Below are 22,958 nucleotides of genomic sequence, written 5' to 3'. Positions count from 1 at the left end.
TAAATGTATATTTTTAAACCACAGGAAAATACAAAACAGATTCACACCCTAATGGATCAGTCATAAATGTCTAAAAGCATGGTCCATATGTCTGCAAATTCTCTAGTTTTTCTTCTTATCCAGTTTTTTTCCAGACACATTAGCTAACTCATTGCAATACTCAGCAACATTTTGTTTGTGTGCTGTCCTTTAGTTTCTTAAGCTCTTGGCAATTGCACATGCTGTCAACAAAAAGCTGCTTTTGAGGTTTCCTTCCTGAAGGACCAGCCCCCATGTTTTTCATTAATATCACTATTTTAAAGCAGCATTAATTATTTTTACATTAGCCAAACAGCTCAACTTTAATTCAGATGTGGTTTTTCTGTGGAGAATTTAAACCTCTTCAATAATGGCTTTATCCAAAGCCCATCAAAGCTGATTCCAAATGGGAATCTTTCCAAAGACTTTGATGGGCTTTGGATCAGGCTCTAAATAGTTATTAATACTGGCAATTGAATACATAACAATTTAGATTCCACAAAATCAAAAATTAGTGGTTGACTCAGGAGCCAATTTAAGCTAAACATCCGATCAAGTGTTGTGCTGGTATATAAATACTGTCAGTGCTGTTACCTTTGCAGATTAAAATTCTTGTTAAGGCCCTAGTTCAGCAAAGCACTTAAGCATGTGCTCAAGGCTTTGCTGAATGGGGCTGGATGTAAGTGCTTTGCCCATTACGCATATGTAGGAAAATCCCAATAAATTAGTATAATATAAATAAATTGTAATCTCTTTGATACCCAACACCTGACCCTAAATTAAAAGGCTATTACTGGGCTAACTACACCCAGTTTAAGCGGTATGCAAATATTTTTGGCAATACTGCTGAAAAGGAGAACAAGGACCTTTTCTGAGCCAGCAGAAGGAGGGAACAGTTGGAACCAATTATAGTCAGGACACTGTTTAAAATAATTATAATGTCTAATGTTTTAAGAAAAATTTTTGTATTAAAAATTATTTGGAGGATCCAATCTTCCCCTCCTTATCCAGGCAAAACGCCACTTGATTTAATGGCAGTTTTGCCAGAGTATTCGAGCTAAAGAAATAAAAGGTGACTTGCCTTTAATTCTCTAATTCTGCAGAGTTACTTAACTTTAGGCACTGTGAGTAATCCATTTAATTTCAGTAGGGCTACTCACAGTGGCTGTGTGAAAACTGTACGGACTACATGGGGGGGTGAATTGCAAAAGCTTTGCTACTTAACTTCCCCCTGTGGATTCTGCTGGTGCGAACTAAAAGGTACCTGTCTCATTAACACAGTCCTGTTTGAAAGAGGACTATGTTCGTGCTAACTGTGGGAGATTACGATCCGAACACTTGGGTTGGCTCTGCAATTCACACCCCCTTAAATCTGCACTGTGACACAGTGTAGACAAGCCTGATGCTAAAGTGAAGCATGTGTGTCAGTCTTTTCAGGGTCTGGGCACAAGTCTTTCTGATGGATGGGGTATAGGTATGAATGGTTCTTCTGCTTCTTGAAGTAGATTTTTATTTTGTAAAGTGCAATGTTTTGCAGAGACAGGGTGGTCTACTGGTTATAACAAAGGACTGGATGGCATTATAATGTATCTCCATCCTGGTGAATTTAGGATCTAATCAAAAAGTATTGTTCCTGATTCTGTCACTGATTTGATCTGTGACATTGAAAAATCACTGAGGCCCCAGTCCTGTGAGTTAGGATGCATGGACCTAGGGCCTGTGTGTTCTAAGGTGCAAGATCAGGACCTGAGGTCTCAATCCTTCACTCGGCTGAGTAGAGGTGCATCTCTGAGTCCATGCAAATGCAGGGGTCCATCCCTAGAGAGCTCATTGGAGGTCCCACCCTAATCTCCTTGTACTTCAGATGCCCCATCTGTAAAATAATACCTACCTTTGTAAAGTGCTTTGAGATCCTCAGGTGAAAGGGGCTGCCAAGGCACAAAGTATTCATTCGCTTATTGGTGCTCCTTGGGGAAACTGGAAATGAACACAACTGAAGATGGGGGGCTCTTCTCCCCATCCTATCTGCTCCCCACTCCTTACACTGTGGGGGGAGCCTCTGCCTGAACCTCACTTGCCTCCCAGCCCCACTCCAGGCTGAGGAGACCGCTCTAGAAAAGCAGCCAGGTGGTGGCTGAGGGCTCAGCCATTCCCTCCTCTGGGGCCACTTCGGGGGGCGTTGGGAGAACTTCACTGGAAGGCTTTCTCCTCCCCCGCTTTGGGATTCCCGGTCTCGCTTTCCCAGCCCAAGGGGGGAGAGCGGGGTGGCCACAAGAAGAGCGCAGCGGCTGAGCTCTCTCCTCTTCCCAGCTGAGGCGGAGGGGAGGGGAGGAGCGGGGGCTGGTCGTGTGAGTTCAGGCGGGTCGGGTCAGTGCTGGAAACTCCAGGTCCTGGAGGCTGCTGAGCCCAGCCAGAGGGAGAGCGAGAGGCTCCTGGGCACGCTCCCCTGTCCCCCGCCCCGGGTGCCCACCGTGGAAGTGCAATAAGGGAGCTCGGGGCGCCGGGAGTAAACTTCGTTTCCACAGGCTCGGAAAGTTTCCTATGTGACCCGCTTCTGTGCCAACATGAAAGGTAAGCGGGGGGGATGGGGAGCTGTATGTGTGTGGATCTAGCCGCGCTTTCACGTGTGGGGCTTGCTCCGCTGGGAGATACCTGCCAGGAAATCTCTTTGCAACCCCCCCCCCCCGGAGGGGGGGGGTAACTTCCACTAACTGGCCATGGGGAGGGAAATGGTGCAAGGGGGAGGTTGTTAACCCCCCCCCCTTTTTTAGATTTATGAAGAAAGCTGCCCTGGATGAGTTTCTAAAGCAAACTTGAGACCAGTCCCTAATAAGTTGTTTACTGAGTCCCTGCTTCAGACGTTTGGATTGAAAAAATTCTGTTCAGGAGAGGGGAGCACTCGCCCTCCCCACCGTTTCTGCTCCCTCCAGCACGTATTTCCTGACCCCCTATCTTTTCGTTTTGTCCCTCCGCACCCACCCCCCTGTAGTTTTAGAAAACAGGGCAGCTTTTTCTTTTTTGGCCAGTGTTTCGTGATGTTCTTGGTGTTGCTTTTAAACATCTGGCAATGATTAGGTGCCAATGGAGGTTTAACTGGCTTGTGAAATGTATTTGGCATCCTTCACCCCAAGATCCACTGACTGGAAAATATTTGGTCTTTTGCTTTTGCATCTGTTAAAACTGAAAGTTAAAGTCCTCTTCTCCCCCCCCCCCCCCACTCTTCCCCGCCTTTAAATGGGTGAAACACCCGCTGCTTTTACACTAACACACCAGCTGGCCCTGCTCATGTCCTATAAAGTTGTGACTAAGAGGTATCAGTACACTTTTTAAATCAGATACAGAAGTGGCTCTCCAAATTGCTATAGTTCTAATCTAATAAAGATGTACTAGGGCTTTGCAAGAAGCCCTCCTGTTTATGAAAAATGAGAGCTGTACAGCCAAGCATGGAACCCTGTAGTCTGGGGAAGGTTACAAAGAAAGCATCCAAGAACACGAGGGAAAGTTTAGGAAGTGCTTGTGAGTTTGCAAGATTCAAGTTCAGTTTTTCTTCAGAGACAAAAGTAAACTTTTTTAAAATACCAGCAAACCTGCAGTAGTGCACCGGTTTGGAACCTAGATGCCAACCGGCCAGAAACCTCATGATAGTTACACTTAGTTTCCAGAGCCGAGTACAGCAAGCGATGTGATCATTTATTCACATGCCAGAGTAGCTGCCTAAAGGGAGGAGTGTGGTTGCTTTTATTTTTGTTTTGTGAACCCACGCATACTACTTAAATAACTTTTGACATTGTGACAAGGTGTCTCTAGAAGAGCCTGCAGTTTATTAACAATATTTTTTATTTAGAGGTCACTAGTGCCAAAAGTTTTGTCATTGCCTTTTTGCTAGCAGCACTAGTGTAATCATCACCATGATCATCCTTGTCTCTTATATAGCACCTTTCACTGGCAGATTTCAAGTGGCAAAAACAAAGTAAAATAGTGGAAATAGCAAATTTAAAACCATATGTGTTTGATTTTACAATCTTTAACTCAGTGTTTCTTCTCATGTTGGCATTGACGCTTTGCTTGCTTATTTTCTAGCTGTCTCTTTTTTGGGGGTGGGGGGGGAAGGTGAGGTACCTTGCTGAGTATTACATTGGACAGGATCCTGCACCCATTGAAGCTGACAGGAGTTTTGCCATTGATTTCAATGGATACGCAATTTGAGCTGATATGATTTGTAGTCAATTGCTTTTCTCTGCTAAGGGCAAAAAATGGCACTCTGAGAAGGTATTATGGCTTCTGTAAATTAGTGTTGGTTGCTCCAGAAATGCAGCCTTACTGGAAAGCTTCACACTCCTTTTTTACTCCCTAACCACTATGTTTCTTTAAGAAGTTTTACAACTGCTTGATTTTTTTTTATTCTGTTCAGAACAATGGAAACCAATAATAAGCCTTGTAAAATAAAATCTTTAAATTATGGTATTAATAGAAAACATCCTTCAACAAAGACATCAAGTCAACTGGTACTGCAAGAGTTATAAAAGTCCTAAATACTGCCAAATTTCGCCAAAGTAAATTTCGCCTCTATATTTTCCTATTGCCTCTTTAACATACATATTTGGCTTTCCACGTTCTCTATTTAAACTTGGTGCTTGCAATAATTCTAGAGTTTTTGAACCTAGTGTAATCACACATTCTCCTTATGAATAACCACATAGTTGATCTCTTGAATGCGGTAAACAGCTGTCTCTATTCCCGTATCTACCCTCTCTGGAGAACAGAACAGTATCAAAATAATTACATCATCAGATATTTGTAGGGAATAAATTATATTTTTCCATTGCTTGAATTCTTAATGTGTTGTCTTAAATCAGTAAAATAAATTGAAATATATGTTTAGTTTTACTGCCAGATTTATTTCCAGTAAACTAAACTGAGCTCATAAATGTTGCTTTTTAATAATGTCACATTATTTATAAAGGGATTTGACTGCCGTAGGGTTAGTTGTATCTTTACCTAATAATACTTCTCAGTTTTTAAAATTTTAGATATTTTGTGAGTTATGAAGCAGTACTTGTTGTCTAGGAAACAGACGGAAAACAACTTTCACATATTCAAACAACAACACATGTTCAAAAACATTGAGCCCAATTTAACACGGGAAAGAAGATGCAATTAAAACTGAGTGTTCAACTGGACATTTCTGAACTTCTTTATTTCAAATGCATCACTAGGCACTATACTTTTATCACAATTGTTCTGGTGTCAAATATAGTAAAATGTTATGGTTTACTGTGTATTTCTCATATCACTTACTTTCTTGAAGTCTACTTGTTTGATATACACAGGATTGTGGGATACTACATGTGTATCAAAGGTCTTTGGTGGAGGTGAGGAATGTCTGATACTTTACTTGAGAAAAGAATGTGACCGGAATGACATGCCCCATGCAAAGTGCACACTCATCTTAAAAACTGCATGTTCAGTGAGACGTATGGCCTGATTCATCCCTGGTATAGTTCCACTGAAGTCAATAGTTATATCAGGGATGAATCTGGCAAACTGCTCCTTCAGAGCCCTTCTTCATTAGTGTGCATTGACTTGCTTTAGAAGAAACTTGGTACATAAAATTTTCCATTAACCAAGCTTATGTGCGCTCTTTGCTTTATTCAGTATGCATTTTATTGGACAGTGAATGGCTGACTCCTACAGTTACAGTCACTCCTGTTATGATCTTACACAGAGCCATGAGACATTTCATGAGCAAACCTTTTTCTCTCTCAAAATTTAAACATGCACCAAAAGTTGTCTGGCTGCATTTTATATGCATGCATATCGTTGTATAAAGATTTATTTTTAACAATCAAAGAATTCTCCTGTATGATTACTGTTTTCTTTCCAAATTTCAGTTTTCTGTTGCCAGGCACTCTGGTGATAGAACTGTTTTTAAAAAATTAAAGACACAAATGATTCACTCTCCTTGTATTCAAAAACAGCTGAATGGTCTTTCTGCAACCATCTTTCTTGGGCAGAGACAACACTTCAGAAATTTCAGCCCAGTAGATAAAAGATTTGGAAAGTTAGCAACTGAAATCAGAAGATTAGAATGAAATGACCCAGTAACCTTAACTTAGCTGTTATGGTACTAGTAGCTGAAAGACCCTGCTGTAAGAACGGTGGCAGTTGGGCTTAGTAATGCTCCATCTGTGCAGGCTCCCTTGTGCAACCAATGAAATTGTTGCATGCAAATTAGCTGTAGAGTAACAGTGGTGATTGGTTGACCTTCCTCTGATATCACAATGGTCTAGGACCTGGGTTCTCACAAGAAAAATTTTGGTGGCCTCAGAGTGTGGCCATGAACTCTTGCTGGTGGCCGCTCTCACACTTTTTCCTAAAATACTTTAGAAAAAACAATAAATATGCACATATACAGGGCCAATCAGTGTAATTTATTTATGTAGGGTTTTTTGCAGACCTAATAATAAAAATAATGTACAGTTGTATGTATTCTTTATTGGATCTAAACAGAATACAAACACAAATAAGGTGCTTTGCATGTTCTTGTCTTTTGTTCTTGGTTGTTTTTGTTTTTTGCTTTTTTTGGTTGGTTTTCTTTATGACTTACTAGCTAGTAAGTCTGCTTCTGTGAAGAGTGATATTTGTATGTTTGCTAATATCACTTTTCACAGCAGCAGACCTGATAGCTAGAAGATAGTGTAAAGTGATATTAACAAACATACAAATACCACTTTTCACAACAGACTTACTCAGCCCTGGTAAGCCAGAGAACAAATTAAACCTTGGATGGGGAGGTGGGTAAGGAGCCAGCGAGGGGCCAGGGGAGACAGCAGGGTCCAGGGGCGATGGGGTGGTGAGCCCAGGGCTGGGGCAAGAGCCTAAAGCCATAGGATGGAGCCTGCTGCCGTGTGGCCAGAGGACAGAGACCGCCACCCCAGAGCTGAAGCCAGAAGCCTGATCCCTGCTGTCCCTGGGAAAGTGGGGAACTCACACTGGCTGCCTGCTCCTCTGGTGTTTGTGGCTCCGCAGCTCCCCCCAATAACTGCCCAGGAGGCTGTGGCCACAAGAAAAGCCCCTGGTGGCCACATGGTGGCTGCATTTGAGAAACGCTGGTCTAGGACTCTTGCCTTACTAGAGCTGAAAATTACACCTGTGCTTCAGTGCGGGCTTGTAAAGTCAAAATGGATTAAAAATTGAACAGTAACAGATCTCAAATCCTAGTGATGATTCATTCGTCTGATATTCTGAACAAAAGGAGCTCTCAACCATGCTTGGAGCTGTTTCCATCATTTCACACAGACTCAACAAATATTCAGGGCTTTGAGTGACAATTCTGGAATCTTCTTATATAGATTAGTATATGTGTGTAGTGCCATAAATGTACCAGGCATGCATGTACAATGAGACACCTGTGCTGCACATGTAAGAGGACGCAGCCTTTACAATCTAAAGGCATGAGCAGATACAATAAATGTATGATACAACACAGAACAAACCCAAAGCTTTGCCAGCATATGGTCATTATAGTTGGGATGGGTTGGCAGAAAAGAAGGGTTTTTGAAATTTCTGACAGGAAGAGAAAGGGGGATCTTGCAAACACGAGCTTGAAGGTATTCTCATTTGGCAGCATACAAGAAGACACAGTGTCATGAGATCAAAAAAAGAGGAAGAAAGGAGAATTACTGTATATAAATGGTGTTAAATATAATTAATTAACATGCAAATTAATTATCACAAAGGATTTTCAGAATTAATTAGAATCGTGCATGGTGGATCTCAATATTCTATTTTCCCTAGGCATGCCGAGCTGTGACTGTGAGCTGTGTGCAATGTAGGGAAAATAGGGACTTAGAATTTAGATCCACTGGGATTTTTTTTCTTTTACACAGGAGTCAGTGGAATTACTCTAGACTGACTCTGGTATAACTGAGAGCAGAACTTGGCCCATTGTTATGAATCTTTAGCTCCATTTGTTTAGATCTGCACTGCAAGAGAAAAATCATGCTCATCGGTCCAAACATCACAGCGCATTTAAGTTGTAAGACAAGGAGCGAAACATGCAATCATGCATGGAGGTGCAATCCCCGGACCAGCAGGTGTATATGTGCATGGTGAAACTAAAGGAAACATAAAATTTTAATTAAAGATGGCTGGAAGATGGGATAAATCCCAAATTGATTTTAAAAATATCCCACAATACAGGTATCCAGTCATCATGGGAGATTCCCAGGGTAATTGTGCTCCACAGCTCTCCCTTGAAGAGACAGACATGACCACCCGGTAGAGCCCCCCCCCAAAAAAAAATCATCATTTTTTTTAAAATGTGTCTACCACGTACTAGAAGTGAATCTGATCCCTTCATATGTTGAATGTAGCATTATATAAGAATGGACTAAACAAAACATGAATTCTCTTTGGGGTTAACCTGCCCCCTTCTAAAATTACAATTCATTTTGGTTTATAAATTGGAGGTGAAGACTGAGACATGACTGGGAAACAAGTGGATGAATTATGGAAATAGTATAGCAATATATTATTCAGGAAAATGTAGCCCAGGCTTTAACATTGTTAAATGAGTCCTATAAACGGCTCATAGAAAAATTATAGTTTTCAGTTCATGAATAGGACCGAGGGGATTTGTTCTCAAATTATTATTCTGAAATATGAGTTGATTTAAAATTCAGGCCTTAGATTCTAATTGTTAGTTTCAAACTTTGATATTGCACAGTGCAGCAGCTCCTGTTCTCAGCAGTGATATGTTTTGTTCAAGAGAAGTATTCTAGTCTTCATTATATCATGGCCTCTCTCTATTTTTGATGTGTGGTTAAGGATGGATCTCCCAAGTAAAATGTCTAGTGGGATTTTTTTTCTTTAAGAACAAAAGTAAATTTCTGTGTGTGAGACCAATGGGGAATGAGGGATGGACTCTTGGAGGACAAGATGACTCAGAGAATTGGGAATGAGCTATTGAGCCTCAGCTATTTATCATTATTAATTATTTGTGTTACGGGGTGCAAAGGCTCCGATGAGATCAGAGCCTTTTTGTGCTAGGCACTATACAGACATAGAAAAAGAGACAATCCCTGCCCCAAAGAGATGAAAATCTAAAGGAGCAAGTCAGCCAAAGGTCTGGTGAGAAGGACTATAAGATATAAGCAGAGTGAATGATTTGTTTGAAAATGGCACGTTAGTTTCATGATTTTGTTGCTGTTGGGTTTTTTTTTTAATTTTGGGGTGGGTTTTTGTTGGGAGGGGATTAGCTAAACAAAGGAAAAGAGAGGGGTTTTGATGGTAGGTAGCAAGAAAGAATGAGGGAGGAAGGGAAGTATGGAAAGGCAGATGGAATAAGGCAGAAGTGAAGAGTCTGCGGAGGAGAGAATGGAGAGAACAGCCAGTCTGCGCGCATTGGAGAGAACATGTGCCTGTGAAAGGCAGCTGAATACTGAAAACACCATCAGCAACGAAAAGTCCCTGCTGCAGCTGCTTGTCTCTGCTCCTGCTGGCTCAGTTTCATCTTTAGGTCAGTGATGACTAGGGCCCAGATCCTCAAAGGTATTTAAGTGCCTAACTCCAACTACAAGGATCTTTGAGGATCTGGGCTAGGTTAATAGTTATCACAAGTATGTATACATCTGATGACTATTCAACAACCTGTAATAAATGAATTGGTTGTGTCTGTCCTCTTTGTGCACAGATGTTAGTGTTACAAAAAATACACAGTCATGCAAGTTTGCACCTTTAACAAAAAGGCCTAAGATTCAATAAGTAGAGAGTGAACATTTTGCCACTAGAATTGGTACTTCCTGACTGGGTATGAGACACACTAGTAGAGAATTCTGAGGGGTACCTTGCCTTGTCATTGCATGTCTTTGTTCTGTGGATAAACAGAGAATGTCATAATCCTATATTATCAATGCAGCATCTTTCAAAATAAAAAAATCTATTCTTGCTAAGGGTGAAGTAAATTTTAGAGCTTTGCATAAGGTTATATGCAATTCCCATTAACTCGGGATCAAAACCATTAAAGTTCTTTGCAAATGGACATTATAGAAAGATTTCTTTTAAAGGAAACAGAATGGATGTCATAGTTACTAGAAATTAGTATTATTAAACTGAATTACCATGAGTGAGTTCTAATATACTGTAAATCCAGTTTTTATGGGGTTTATAAACTAGCTGTTCAAATCTGAGCTGAAACTTGGCATAACAGTTTTCAGTCCTGTTCTCCTCATTATTTCTTGAACTGTATCTTTATTTGGTTTTGAAATCTGGTGTGGAAAAGTTTTTATTTTCTTAATTCTGCCATTTTAATTTACTAAACCAAGGGTCAGATTATACCCTTGTTAATGTGTGTACAAGTGTTCTAGAAGTCTACCAAGGTAGAATTTGGTCCAAAAGTATTTCAGGTCTTCAGTATTATTTCATTAGTTAAATATATTTAAATCACTGAGCTGTTTGCTTTTGAGAGGTGGCAACTAGACATGCGCATTAGCTGCTTTCCATAACACATTCTGAATGACATCCATAAAACACAGTAGTAAATTGTAACAATTCCACTTAAATCATATTGGATCCAAAGAACTCATGGATCTGACACACTGCCAGTGAAGAGAGAGAGAAGTGGAGTGGTTATATGACTAGGATGGGTTTGGCATCCTTTATGGCTCCAGCCCAAATCTGTCTGTCTTGAGTTCAAACTGAGTCACAAGTGGTCCATGAATAACATATTGAAGATTCTAAAAACAAGGAAGCAGAAACTGCACAGTTCTACTCACCAGATTTTTACTTTGCCTCCAGCAAATTAATCAAACCAGAGTCCAATTTGTTTTAGATTAAATGAACTCCCTCTGTTAGTTGTGTTAATCCCCCATTGAACTGCCTTATTATTTCCTCTCCCTTTAAGCACAGTACTGTAACTTAGTTAACTCTCTAACTATATTTATGAAAGATGTGAGAATAACAATTTATATCTGAAGTGTTACCAAAAATTTACCATCAGAGCCTGGTGAGGTGTGGTTGCTACCTAAGTATTTCAAAGTTTTTAAATCTGAAACCTTGCTTTCCATTGATTTCCCAGTAAGGTTCTTATCCAATTGTCATCCCATCCCAACTGCAAAACTCCCATTGTCTTCAGTGATTCAGGACTGAGCAGTAAGTGAAGTTCTGGTGCAGAAATGCAAGGATGTACTTATGTCACTGATGGAAAAATATCTCTCAGAAGGTCCCTTCATTTTTCTGACTGGATCTTTCTTCTGTATGTTTAAATACTGGCTAGTTACTTTTAAAACTTTGCAACAATAAATACCTTTCTTCTCTATCTGAAATCCCAATTTTTGTAGATCCTTCTTCAAGCAGAGCTCCAGCTGAAGCTAATGGAAGCTTTGCTTGGGTAAGGACTCTTATTTAAGTTCAGTTTTTCTCCTCTTCTTTATTCTAGATTCATTCGCTGATTTTTCTTACTAAAAACTGGGAGATTTGTAAATCAAAGCATTGATATGAAGTAGTGAAATACATGACTGTGACCTGTATTGATCATGTCAGCATAGAATTGTTGACAAAACTCCTGAAGTCCTGTCCCAGCATCATGTACTGGGCTCAGTGGAAAACCTTGACTTTTTTTTTTTTTTTTTTTGGTTGTTCCAAAGTTCTGATCAGGAATTGGGATGGGGTTTCCATAGGGTATTAGATGTCACAGTCTAATCTGCTTTTTATGAAGCATGTTGTATTTTTAAAGAATCTAGCCAAGCTCATACAGGAAAGGTGCTGTCATGCCATAGAGCGTGTGAGCGAAGTGACATTCCCCTAGCTGCACTAGTAGTTCCAGGGTTGGAGTGTGCTAAGCCCCATCCTCTTATGTGGCAGACTCTGAGTTGAATTATGGCTGCCTTCTCCTGCACTGGTAGGGAGTCAGATCCTCTTCAGACTAGATGGGAGGTGGGACATTCAGGTAGCCACAAGAGCAAGTTCAATTATATTACTTAAAGAGAAATATGCCCTTTGTGTTTGTCACTGAGGAGAAAAAACACTTTTTATTTCATGTTAAAAATTAACATTAAATACTGCCCTAAAGTACTCTATGAAAAGGGAAAAAATCTAACTTAAACAACAGCAATAAACTTCAAAGTTAAGGCTTTCACTCTGCCAAATGTTGCTCTGTTACACCTGCATAGCCCCACTGAAATCAATGGGATTGCACAGATGTAAGCGACAGAATTGCAGTAGTGTCAACACCGAACACTCAAAAATTATAGGTAGACCCTCCAGATTGCCTGAGATTGACTTTAATATAATGAGATTTAAACAAAGAATACACTTCTGGACTCTTTTCATTAGCTTTCTGGTTTTGTTTTGAGTACATTGAAGTCACAGTTACATATTTTCCTCTGCAACCATGAGGGCTAGAAATTGTTTTTTAATGAAAACTGAGGTTCTCCTGTAGTGGTTAAGGCAATAGTTCTCAAACTGTGGGTCAGGAACCCAAAGTGGGTCACAACCCCATTTTAATGGGCTCACCAGGGCTGGGGCCAGGGGCCAAAGCTGAAACCCCCAGGCTTCAGTGCTGGGTCGTCGGGGCTCAGGTTACAGGCCCCCTGAAGGGGCGGGGGTTGTGGTGCAATGAAGTTTGAGAACGCCTGCATTAAGGTGCAGGGGAAGGAGTTAGCCTTAACTCTGGATTTATGTTTATCGGTTTGTTTCTCAACTTTTGTTTTAACATTGTAACTTAGAGTAAAGTCTGAGTTCAGATTCATATCACTGGTTGAATTCTCATTCCATCATTCCCAAAGGGGTGGGGCTTTAATTCAACCTCCTCTCTAATTTATTGCAATACATTGTTACATATACAACTACAATTATTGTTTAATTTTTTAAAAAAAAATAGTTTGTTTATATTTTCACCTTTAATAACGGAAGGCCAAACGTAAGGACTGATGAATTTGGCCCATTAGTAATTTTGCTCACAAAGAAATAAATTATCTGCTCCACAGTTTAATGTAAAGGAAGCAGAGATTTGTCAATAGAAGTGTACTTGTAGTCTATATTTATCTTCAAAACAGCATGAATATGCATCATAATTAAGAGATTTAATAAGAGCATTATTATAAAGTCTTTTTACCTTCAAGCAAAGAAAAACGGTAGTCTTCAATAAATCACAGTGTACTGTATTGCACAAATAAAAAGCCAGAGGTCCAAAGAAATCTAAATACATCTCTGGCAATGCTATTGGGCAAAACATGAGTAATGAAATGACTTATACAGTCCATCTAGTGTTCTGGGGAAGGAGGTGGGATCTTCAGCAAACAAGCATAGCTAATTAACCGTATATCACCCATAAACTTATTTGATTCTTCAGCACTTTCATTGTACGTAAGTTTTCCTCAGAAAAGCTATATAAATGACATCTTCTCGTTCAACATAACCATTCTTTTTATATAATCAGACATGAATTTGCCTACATTAATGACAAAATATATTTTTTTTTACTACTTTTAACTTATATTGGCACTGCAGAGCCAAGTCTCAGAAGAAAGGGGGAGAGAGGTTCTGTTTCTTCTTATGCATCATTAAATGACTTGTTTGCTAACTTTCAGTTGGTTATATCTGTGCACAGCTATCAGTGAAGGCTCAATTAAATTAGCCTCAAAAATGATGGGGTGTAAATTAGCAGTTACCACTGAAGAGAAAGGTCTTGGTGTCCTGGATAGTTCTTTGAAAACATCTGCTCAGTGTATAGTGGCAGTCAAAAAAGTTAACAGAATGTTAGAAATCATTTGGAAAGGGATAGATAAGTCAGAAAATATCATAATACCACCATATAAATCAATGGCATGCCAACACCTTGAATACTGCCTGCAGTTCTGGTTGCCCCATCTCCAAAGAGGTAGATTAGCATTGGAAAAGTTAGAGAAAAGGGCAACAGAGTGGGACTGTTCAGTTTAGACAAGAGATGACTAAGGGGAGATATGATAGAAGTCTATAAAATCATGAATAGCATGGAGAAAGTGAATCAGGAAGTGTTATTTACTCCTTCACATAATTCGAGAACGAGGCATCACCCAATGAAATTAATAGACGGTAGGTTTAAAACAAACAAAATGGAATATTTCTTCACATAGTGCACAGTTAGCTTTTAGAAGTTGTTGCTAAAGGATGTAGTGAAGGCCAAAAGTATAAATGGATTCAAAAAAGAATTAGATAAGTTCATGGAGCATAGGTCCATCAATGGCTAATAGCCAAGATGGTCGGGGATGCAATCCCGTGCTCTAGTTGTCCCTAAACCTGTGACTGCCAGAAGCTGGGGCTGGATGACAGGGGATGGATCACTCGATAATTGCCCTGTTCTTTTCATTCCCTATAAAGCATCCGGCACTGGCCACTGTTGGAAGACAGGATACTGGGACAGATGGACCATTGGTCTGACCCAGGATGGTGATTCTTATATTTTTATCTGATATGTGAGAAGGGGAAAAATCTATTTTCACTCTCAGATCCCTACTGAGTTCGCAGGATTAGCTGTTCTAAACTCCTTCCTCCTATCTTTACACTTGTAAACTGAACACATCTGATGTTGAAATTATTGAGAAAGTAAACATGGAACTCCACAATGCCATATTTTAGTCACAGAGCAGAACTGAACTTCAAACATAGCTATACGTATTTTGTTGTAGGTAATAAATATCAGTTGAATGGAATTTTGCTCATTTGTACCAGGGATAAATTTTGCCTTTCAACTGGAACTGCAATGGGTAAATGGGAAAATTACAACCAATAAGCAGATCAGCAGTAATGTGGTAAAAGGGTCTGAAAGGAATGCAGACAGATGTGTTTCCACCTGAATAGGGCAGTTATGCATTCATGTGCCACCGAGGCTTTCCTCTGACCCACATTTCATAAAAGGAGCACAATAACAATTTTCCACATAAAGTATATATTTTTGACATTTAGTTCCTTTAGAGAAATTAATGTCTTTTCTGTTGGAAGTATGAACATTCCTCACCCCTGGGTCCTTTTGCGATCTGATTCATGTGTCTTTCTAGGAGACCTTATTTATTTATTTATTCATTTATTCATTTATTTTAAAAAAGAAAGAAAAAGAAAATATGTTTAATTCCATTAATCATTCCAGATATAGTAAATCTGAAACAGTGAGTCCCCTCTCTGAGTGGCATTTTCAGCCCTGTACACCGGTCTATTTAAATTATTTATCATTGTATTAATTATCTTAAGTTTTACCTTCCGGGGCAAACAGAGGCTTTTAATCTGTCACTTCTAAGCATCTGTTTTTTCCCCCCAAGAGTTCTCTGAGAGCCTAATTCAACACCTATCAAGATCTCTTCCCAGTGAGGAGTCAGAGATGAGGATCCTAGCAACAGCACTTAGAAGGGATTTGAGGGAGACACTGTTGTGGCATTGAGGCCAGAGAAGGGGAGATTACAGTAGTCAAGGGGCAAGATGATCAGGGCTTGCACAAGACTTTGGCAGAGAGGAATGATGGGATCTTAGAGATGTTTCGGAAGAAGAGGCAAGATTTAGACATGTCTTGGCTGTGTGGGTCAAAGTGGAAGGCCAAGCCAAACATGAAGTCAAGATTGTAGTCTTGAGTTACCGGGCATGTCGTTGTGTTGTCCACCATGATAGAGAAATGGGGAGAGAAACGAGTTCAGTCTTGAACTGAAGCCTGAGTTATGCAGCTCTTTCTTGCACACCAGAGTGGTATTTTATCCAAAGCTCTGTGTAGTGAATGAGTACTGTTGGGGTTTGTGAGAAAGCTGAATGTTGACTGATTTGTGATCACTTTGATTTATTAGCATTTGCCATGATATGATTGGCCTCTTTGTTGGGTAGAGTTTTCAAAGTGTACATTTTGGAATTTGGCAGGCTTCAGGAGAGTTTAGGGAAGTGGTTTCTTGTTGCCTTAAAAAGTCTTTTAGGAAGCTGCCGCAAGTACTTGGATTCCGTACAAACACATCCAACTCAGGATCCAATTCAGGGTATAGGCAGCTGTGTGATGTAAGGTGAAGAGTTAGGATAGGAGATTTTGAGCTGTCCTGTCAGAGTATCAGCTGTGTGAATGTTAAAGTCCTGCAAGGTGATAAATTCAGTGAACGTCATCACCATGTCAGGCAACATCTCCATCAGCTCTCCTGGGAGCCTTTGATGTTTGGGAGCTAATAAATTAGTAGTATGCCTCGGTTAGTCTTGTCTCTGGGCAAGAGTAAGTGGATGTCCTCAAAGGATTTTGATTTGTGTGTGCTTTTCCTGATCTTGAGCCTGAATGGGAAATGAATGACTATGCTCCATATTCAGATTTGTCCTCTCTAGGTTTGGCTGTGTAGTGCATAACATATCCTGGGTCGGGTGGGGATGGGAGAGCCAGGTGAGGTAGCAGCTGGCTACCATGTCAGCCAGCCAGATTTCTGTGATGCAGACCTGGCTGGTTGACTCATCGGCGATGAGACTGAATGGTGAATGGCCTATTGAATGCAGATTTTGCACTGAATCTCATAAGGCTGAGGGCCCACTGATTGTTTGAGGCCTGTATAACATATCTATTTTGTGATTGCACCTGACTGACTGAAGCTTTCTGGTAACCTTCTGTCCAGGTACTGGCCGGTATTCCTGTTTACTTCTTTCTGTTATGGCTTATCTTGGGAAAGCTGTAGGTGGGGGGTTAGCATACTTGGTAGTGATGGCAATCTCTGTGTGTCGCACGCCTAGAGAGTGGTGTCAGCCTCCTAGGGGACTGATTTAAGGTGAGCTCTTGGTGAAGATTTGTAATTGTTCCAGATGCCCTAGGTGTGGCAGGAATGTTTATACCCCGTCTAAGCACATTGCCAATGTTAATGTGGGAAGGGGTGAAACACTGCTCCAGAACAGTGGAAAATAGGATTGCAAATGGGAAGGGCCATGCTGGAGGTGGGAGAAAGGGCAGGATTGGTGGAGAGATGTTATATACTTTTCTTTTTTTAAAGTACTGATATTGCTTGTTTGTGCTGGTCATAATCCTTTCCTTTGTGCTGTTACTGGCAGGAGGAAGTGGGGAGAGAGATGAAATTAATGACAAGCTAAGGCCTGAATACCCACCTCTTACCCCCTGTGCCCAAGTCAAGATGAAAAGGACTAAATACTCTTATTTCTGCTAACTTTTTGAACTTGACCAACGTGTCAGTTCTGTTGCCCATGACTGAATGAGGTTTATCTCTTCAAGGAAATTTAGTGTTCATGAAAGATGATGGATTGACAGCCCTAGCAACTGAAGCCTTCTCTTTATTCACAGGAAAAGCACAGCACAGGCAAGCAGTAATGTAAGCTCGCCCAAAAGACTTTTCTAATGTGCCTCTGCCCTGACCTGGAGGGGGCTCCCCTGTACAGGTTAAAAGGTGGTTCAGTCTCTGTGCCTACTTATTCCTTTGCCTTGCTGAGACTGCTAACACAGATGCACTAAGTGCCAGTTGTGATGAGGAATTTGTCTGCTAAAATCTGTACTAAGACCAGCAATCAATTTAATAAAAGTCACTGAACAGCCATCAGATGATGATAACTTATCAATTGGATTTCTGCTGGTGACTCAGAGAAAAAAGGATCCAAGTATCATGCAGTAGCCAAAGATTGGGTGGAAGATTAATAGGGAAAGAGGAAAGTTTGAGATATTTTCATATATCAGCAAGCAGTAATATTGATAAAACCAATTAACCTTTCAAATACAATGTTCAGTAACCTTTTGTGTATAATCAAACTTCTGTGCCTTCATAGCTAATTTTAGTACTAAATCTGTGCATCTGTCTTTCTGTAGACGACTTTGCAGAAGAGGAGGAGGTGCAGTCCTTTGGTTACAAGAGGTTTGGTAAGTAGCAACAAATCTCTCACTTTGCTCTTTCTTATTACTCACATGAAGTCAAACAGGTCTTACAAAACCCCTTACTGGTAGCCATAGGTGCTACAAACCAGGGGGTGCAAGAGCACCCCTAGTTTGAAGTGGTTTCCATCACATACAGGGGTTGCAGTTTGGTTCAGTGGCTCTCAGCACCTCCACTATAAAAAATTATTCCAGCACCTCTGCTGGTAGCAGTAAGACAAAGTATGGGAACAAGCTCATCACGGGGCTGATGCAGATGTACAAAGGAAATATACAATATAGGACCAGAAACAGGTGTTATGTTTAGGCCTGGTAAACATCTTTGGTAAGTATATCCTTCAGAAACAGTCCTGAGCTAACTGTCCAGAGTTACTTAAGTAAATATATATTTTCTTTCTGTGATGTTACCTGTTTTATTGTTTACTTGTTTACATAACTGTTCCATATGAAGTTTGCCTTCTAGCAGAAATGAATATCTGCTGGCAGTTAAGAAAAAGGTACAGTATCATACATCATGGATTTCTCCTTGTCAATTATACTTTCCTTAGGCCTGTAAATGACTAGCTTACTTTTCAGGAATAGGACAATGGAAACTATTATGGACTCTTGGAAGACATGGTGACAATTTAGCCGGAAACCCCTCCCTCCATCCCCTGCATTTCTCACAAAAAACCAAATGCCATGAGAACAAGACAGAAATAAAGGTACATGGAGTGTGCTCATTAGAAGTTTAAAAACAAGTCTTAATAGCAATTTCTCATCACCACCTTATCGTTTACTTCTGATGTAATGTGGTACAACTTGATATTTTATGAATTGCTACTTAAACAACAATGCTGTTGAGTGTTCTTTTATTAACCTAACAATATCAGTTGTCTCACTTTGATCTTTGATCTTTGTTCATTATAAATGCCTGTTGTATGGCACTGATCCCCAGTGCACACAACTCTGAATGAGTGCTAAGTAATCACTGAGACTGTTCCCTATTCTCAAGGGAGTTTTTCCCTCCTTGGCAACAACCTTTGGAAGCATTCCATAGCCACCCAAGGGCAAGAGCAATCAGATTCCACGTTCTGGTTGCCGTTGGGATCACAGGAATGATAGTGTCAGAACACTGAGCCCACTGCATCTAAATGCATGGAAAGCTCTGTCCAAGATGACTGATAGTGAGATTTCTTAAGGGACACATATAAAGATGCCTTGCTGTTTGGAAGCTGTCAGCAGGAAGAAAAAGCACAAGCGACTGTCTGAAAACTCACCTTATTTCCCTCTCTCTTACCTCAAGCAAATGATGATGGGGAGGTGTGGAGCAGGAAGCGTCCACTCTTCACTCATCCCCACAATATGGAGCAAAAGCCCCTTCATTGCCCCTGGTTAACACGAGTGGAAAAGGATAACTGAATTAAAAACAAATATATTTATTTATTTAATTCCTACTGCCTCAAAAGGAGTGGAGGAGAGGAACATATGTAGCATAAGGAACTGCAATATTTGGGAGGTGGGGATTTTATTTGCATCATCTCTTCTTCCCTGGAGCTCCTCCACAGATCCCTGCTGTTGAGCTTTTTTGGAGAGGTCAGCTCACCATAGGGCCAGCATCTGCGGCTTGGGAAGTTCATAAGGCTGCACATTTTATTTATTTATTTTATTTTCGCTGGATCAGACCCTGGAATAGCATAGGATTCTTGAGAAACCGTGAGAGAGTGTAACCACACTTCTCTCACCTCTAATGAAAAAGGCAGTAATTCAAAATTAAATATAAAAGCAGTTGCCCTCTGGGTTGCATGTTTGCTATGCAGTGCTCATCAGTGTGGTTTTGCAACGAATGACTAAATGTTTTAGTGTGAAGTTATCCTGTCTGTGTAACAACCCACTTGTGTGACATAACAGGTATTAACCGGTTTCCTTTTTTTCCCCTTTACCTTGGATGGTGTGCCACTAACAAAATTATTCATTTCTTCTCTTAAGAATGTCATAAAGCTCATCTGAATATTTCCAGAACAGCTTTTATTACTGCTCATGGAGAAAGGGGGAAGCAGTATGGTATTAGTAGTAGGAAGACATTTCTCATGCTCTTGTTCTGTGTGGAACGCGAGAGAGAGACTAGTTCCATTTCTAGAAAATAACCTTAACCTCTCCTTAATCAAAACAAAATTCCAGCGCTTTTTCTCAAAAAGAAAAGGAGGACTTGTGGCACTTTAGAGACTAACAAATTTATTTGAGCATAAGCTTTCGTGACCTACAGCTCACTTGGTTCCAGGCTTGCATGTAGTTTCCTTAGGGCAGGGATGGCCAACCTGTGGCTTCGGAGCCGCGTGCGGCTCTTCAGAGGTTAATATGCAGCTCCTTACCTAGCTACTGATTCCGGGGCTGGAGCTATAGATGCTAACTTTCCAGTGTGTTGGGGGTGCTCACTGCTCAACCCCCTACTCTGCCCCAAGCCCTGCCCCCCACTCCATCCCTTCCCTCAAGGCCCCTGCCCCTTCCCCTGAGTCTGCCATGCCCTCACTTCCCCCACCCCCAATGGCCTCCTGTGCACGTGAAACAGCTGATTGGGGGAAGGAGGGAGTAGGCCCTGATTGTTGGGCTGCCAGGAGACACTGGCAGCTGGGGCGTGGATGGGGGGGCTGATGTATTACTGTGGCTCTTTGGCATGTACATTGGTAAATTCTGGCTCTTTCTCAGGCTCAGGTTGGCCATCCCTGCCTTAGGGTGACCAGGTGTCTGGTTTTTGACTGGAACAACTGGTCTGACCAGGCCGTTGACTGTTCAGTTGGTGGCACCATGCAGTGAGGCTGGCAGGCTCCCTGCTAGCCTCCGCACCACACGGCTCCCAGATAGCAGCTGGTATGTCCCCTCTCCAGCTCCTATGTGTAGGGGCAGCCAGGGGGCTCCATATGCTGCCCCCGCCCCAAGTACCGCCCCTAAAGCTCTCATTAGCTGGGAACCACAGCCAGTGGGAGCTGCAGGGGTGGCGCCTGCGGATGAGGCAGCACGCAGAGTCACCTGGCCACACCTCTGCATAGGAGCTGGACGGGGGACATGCTGCTGCTTCCGGGAGCTGCTTGAGGTAAGCGCTGCCTGGAGCCTCCACCCCTGACTCCCTCCAGGGCCCCAACCCCGTGCCCCAGCCCTGGACACTGTAACTTACCATAGCTGCACAGGTGTGGACTGGTAGATTAAGCACCTGACTGGGAATCAGGAAGTCCAGGAAATCCTGGCTGTGATATTTATTCCCTCTTTGGGCAAGTCTGTGCCTCAGTTTCCCCATCTGTAAAATTGGGGATAATAGGCATTTTCTTACCTTTCGGGGTGTCATGAGGATTAGGTATTTATGAAGGTCTTTGAGGAGGAAAAGCACCTTACAAGTACTAAGTCTTTTTGTTATTTATGTGTTCTGTGGATGTTGAAAGTGCGTATGCCAGGCTGTTCAATGAAATCCTACTGCTACTGACTTACATCCTCCACTAGAATGTGTTTGATACAATAAGGAGCACTATAGCATTGATCCTTCATGAGTCCTTAATATAAGAGCTATTATTTTACTCTGAAATACTGTGAATAGTACATAGCTGTGATATTAGTTCTTCGTTTTTCTGAGTGAGGCAGGTATTGCCTCAGTAGCAGAACTGCTGTTGATTTCAATTGCCATTGACTCCACCTTTTTGGGAGGAGGTGGGGTTTGTTTGTCCTTTCTGGAACATAAAATGTTTTGAAAAGTGAGAGAGAGCCAGAACACTGTTGATTTCATGAAAAACACTGGTAGAAGCTTAGTGTATTTAAAGGCTTACAGTGAGTAATTGCTGGCAGCTGGGAACAGTTGTTGGTCACTGTTTGGCAAGCAAAGTTTTGACCAAACTGCTTCTCAAGAGTTCAGCAAAAGGGAGTATTATAAGTGACGTTGGGTTTTGGTTGTTGTTGCCATTAGTTCATTCTGCAAACAGAACAGATCTGTAAAGTTGTAAATGGATGAGGGGAAGGGAGACAAATAAACCTTGTTACTTTCTGCACTCAATTTCAGTGGAGGAGGAAGACATCCTGGGGGAAACCTTGTGTTTTGGGGAAAAGCCTTTCAAAAATAGACTAAACATTGCCCCACCCTACCAACATAGACACACACCACTTCCCCTGAGTCTTTCTCTCCCGCCCTCTCTTGTAAGCTAATTTTAAATAATTTATGTTGTTACCAGTCTTTTCAATTGGCAAAACATTAGCTAACTATATTAAGCCACAAACATGTTAAATAACAACGAGGGCATTCTCTGGCCTACTTCAAGATACTAAAAAAATTGTGTATATTTTTCTTCTTTGTTTTTAAGCAAAGAACAAGTTGCTGTAGGGAGGTTAAGGAAAGGTCCTTTTTCAACCAAGTGTTGGTTGAGGCTGTTTACTTCCTTTCAATGATTGCTGCAGATGTGCAAGAAAACTGCCAGGAGTGAGCTATCTACTGACTCAGCTTTCCATTGCTTTTGACTACTGTGGTGAGAGTGTACATAAGAAACCTACTTTGTCACCATTGCTGCTTCTGTCAGTCACAGTGTGCAGTTACTTTTGAAGTCATCTAATCCATATATCAGATGGGGGAAGGAGACCAAAGCCCTGAGGTAAGTGGGATACCAGGAGGAAGCACGAGCAGGAGCACGCGAGAGGGGACGGCTCCTGCCTCATACTGAGAGAGAGGGACGATCAGCGAGTTATCTCAAGTGCCTATACACAAATGCAAGAAGCCTGGGAAACAAGCAGAGAGAACTGGAAGTCCTGGCACAGTCAAGGAATTACGATGTGATTGGAATTACAGAGACTTGGTGGGATAACTCACATGACTGGAGTACTGTCATGGATGGATATAAACTGTTCAGGAAGGACAAGCAGGGCAGAAAAGGTGGAGGAGTTGCACTGTATGTAAGGGAGCAGTATGACTGCTCAGAGCGCTGGTATGAAACTGCAGAAAAACCTAAGAGTCTCTGGATTAAGTTTAGAAGTGTGAGCAACAAGGGTGATGTCGTGGTGGGAGTCTGCTGTAGACCACCGGACCAGGCGGATGAGGTGGACGAGGCTTTCTTCCGGCAACTCACGGAAGTTACTA

The 22,958-nt window shown here is 41.4% G+C and overlaps 1 protein-coding gene across 1 annotated transcript in view; it reads left to right on the top strand.

The window, feature by feature from the left end:
- Window positions 1–2,282: 2,282 nt before the first annotated feature.
- The window catches only part of COLEC12 (collectin subfamily member 12), a 136,615-nt gene continuing 115,939 nt past the window's right edge, over window positions 2,283–22,958 (top strand). The window contains exons 1-2 of the mRNA XM_048840413.2: window positions 2,283–2,589; window positions 17,810–17,860. Coding sequence (XP_048696370.1) covers window positions 2,583–2,589; window positions 17,810–17,860 — 58 coding nt within the window. The 5' untranslated portion in view covers window positions 2,283–2,582. The remainder of the gene's footprint in view (window positions 2,590–17,809; window positions 17,861–22,958) is intronic.

Source organism: Caretta caretta, chromosome 2 (assembly GCF_965140235.1).
Source record: "Caretta caretta isolate rCarCar2 chromosome 2, rCarCar1.hap1, whole genome shotgun sequence".
In the NCBI taxonomy this organism is placed as follows: Eukaryota; Metazoa; Chordata; order Testudines; family Cheloniidae; genus Caretta; species Caretta caretta.
This window is presented reverse-complemented; position numbering and strand designations above follow the sequence as displayed.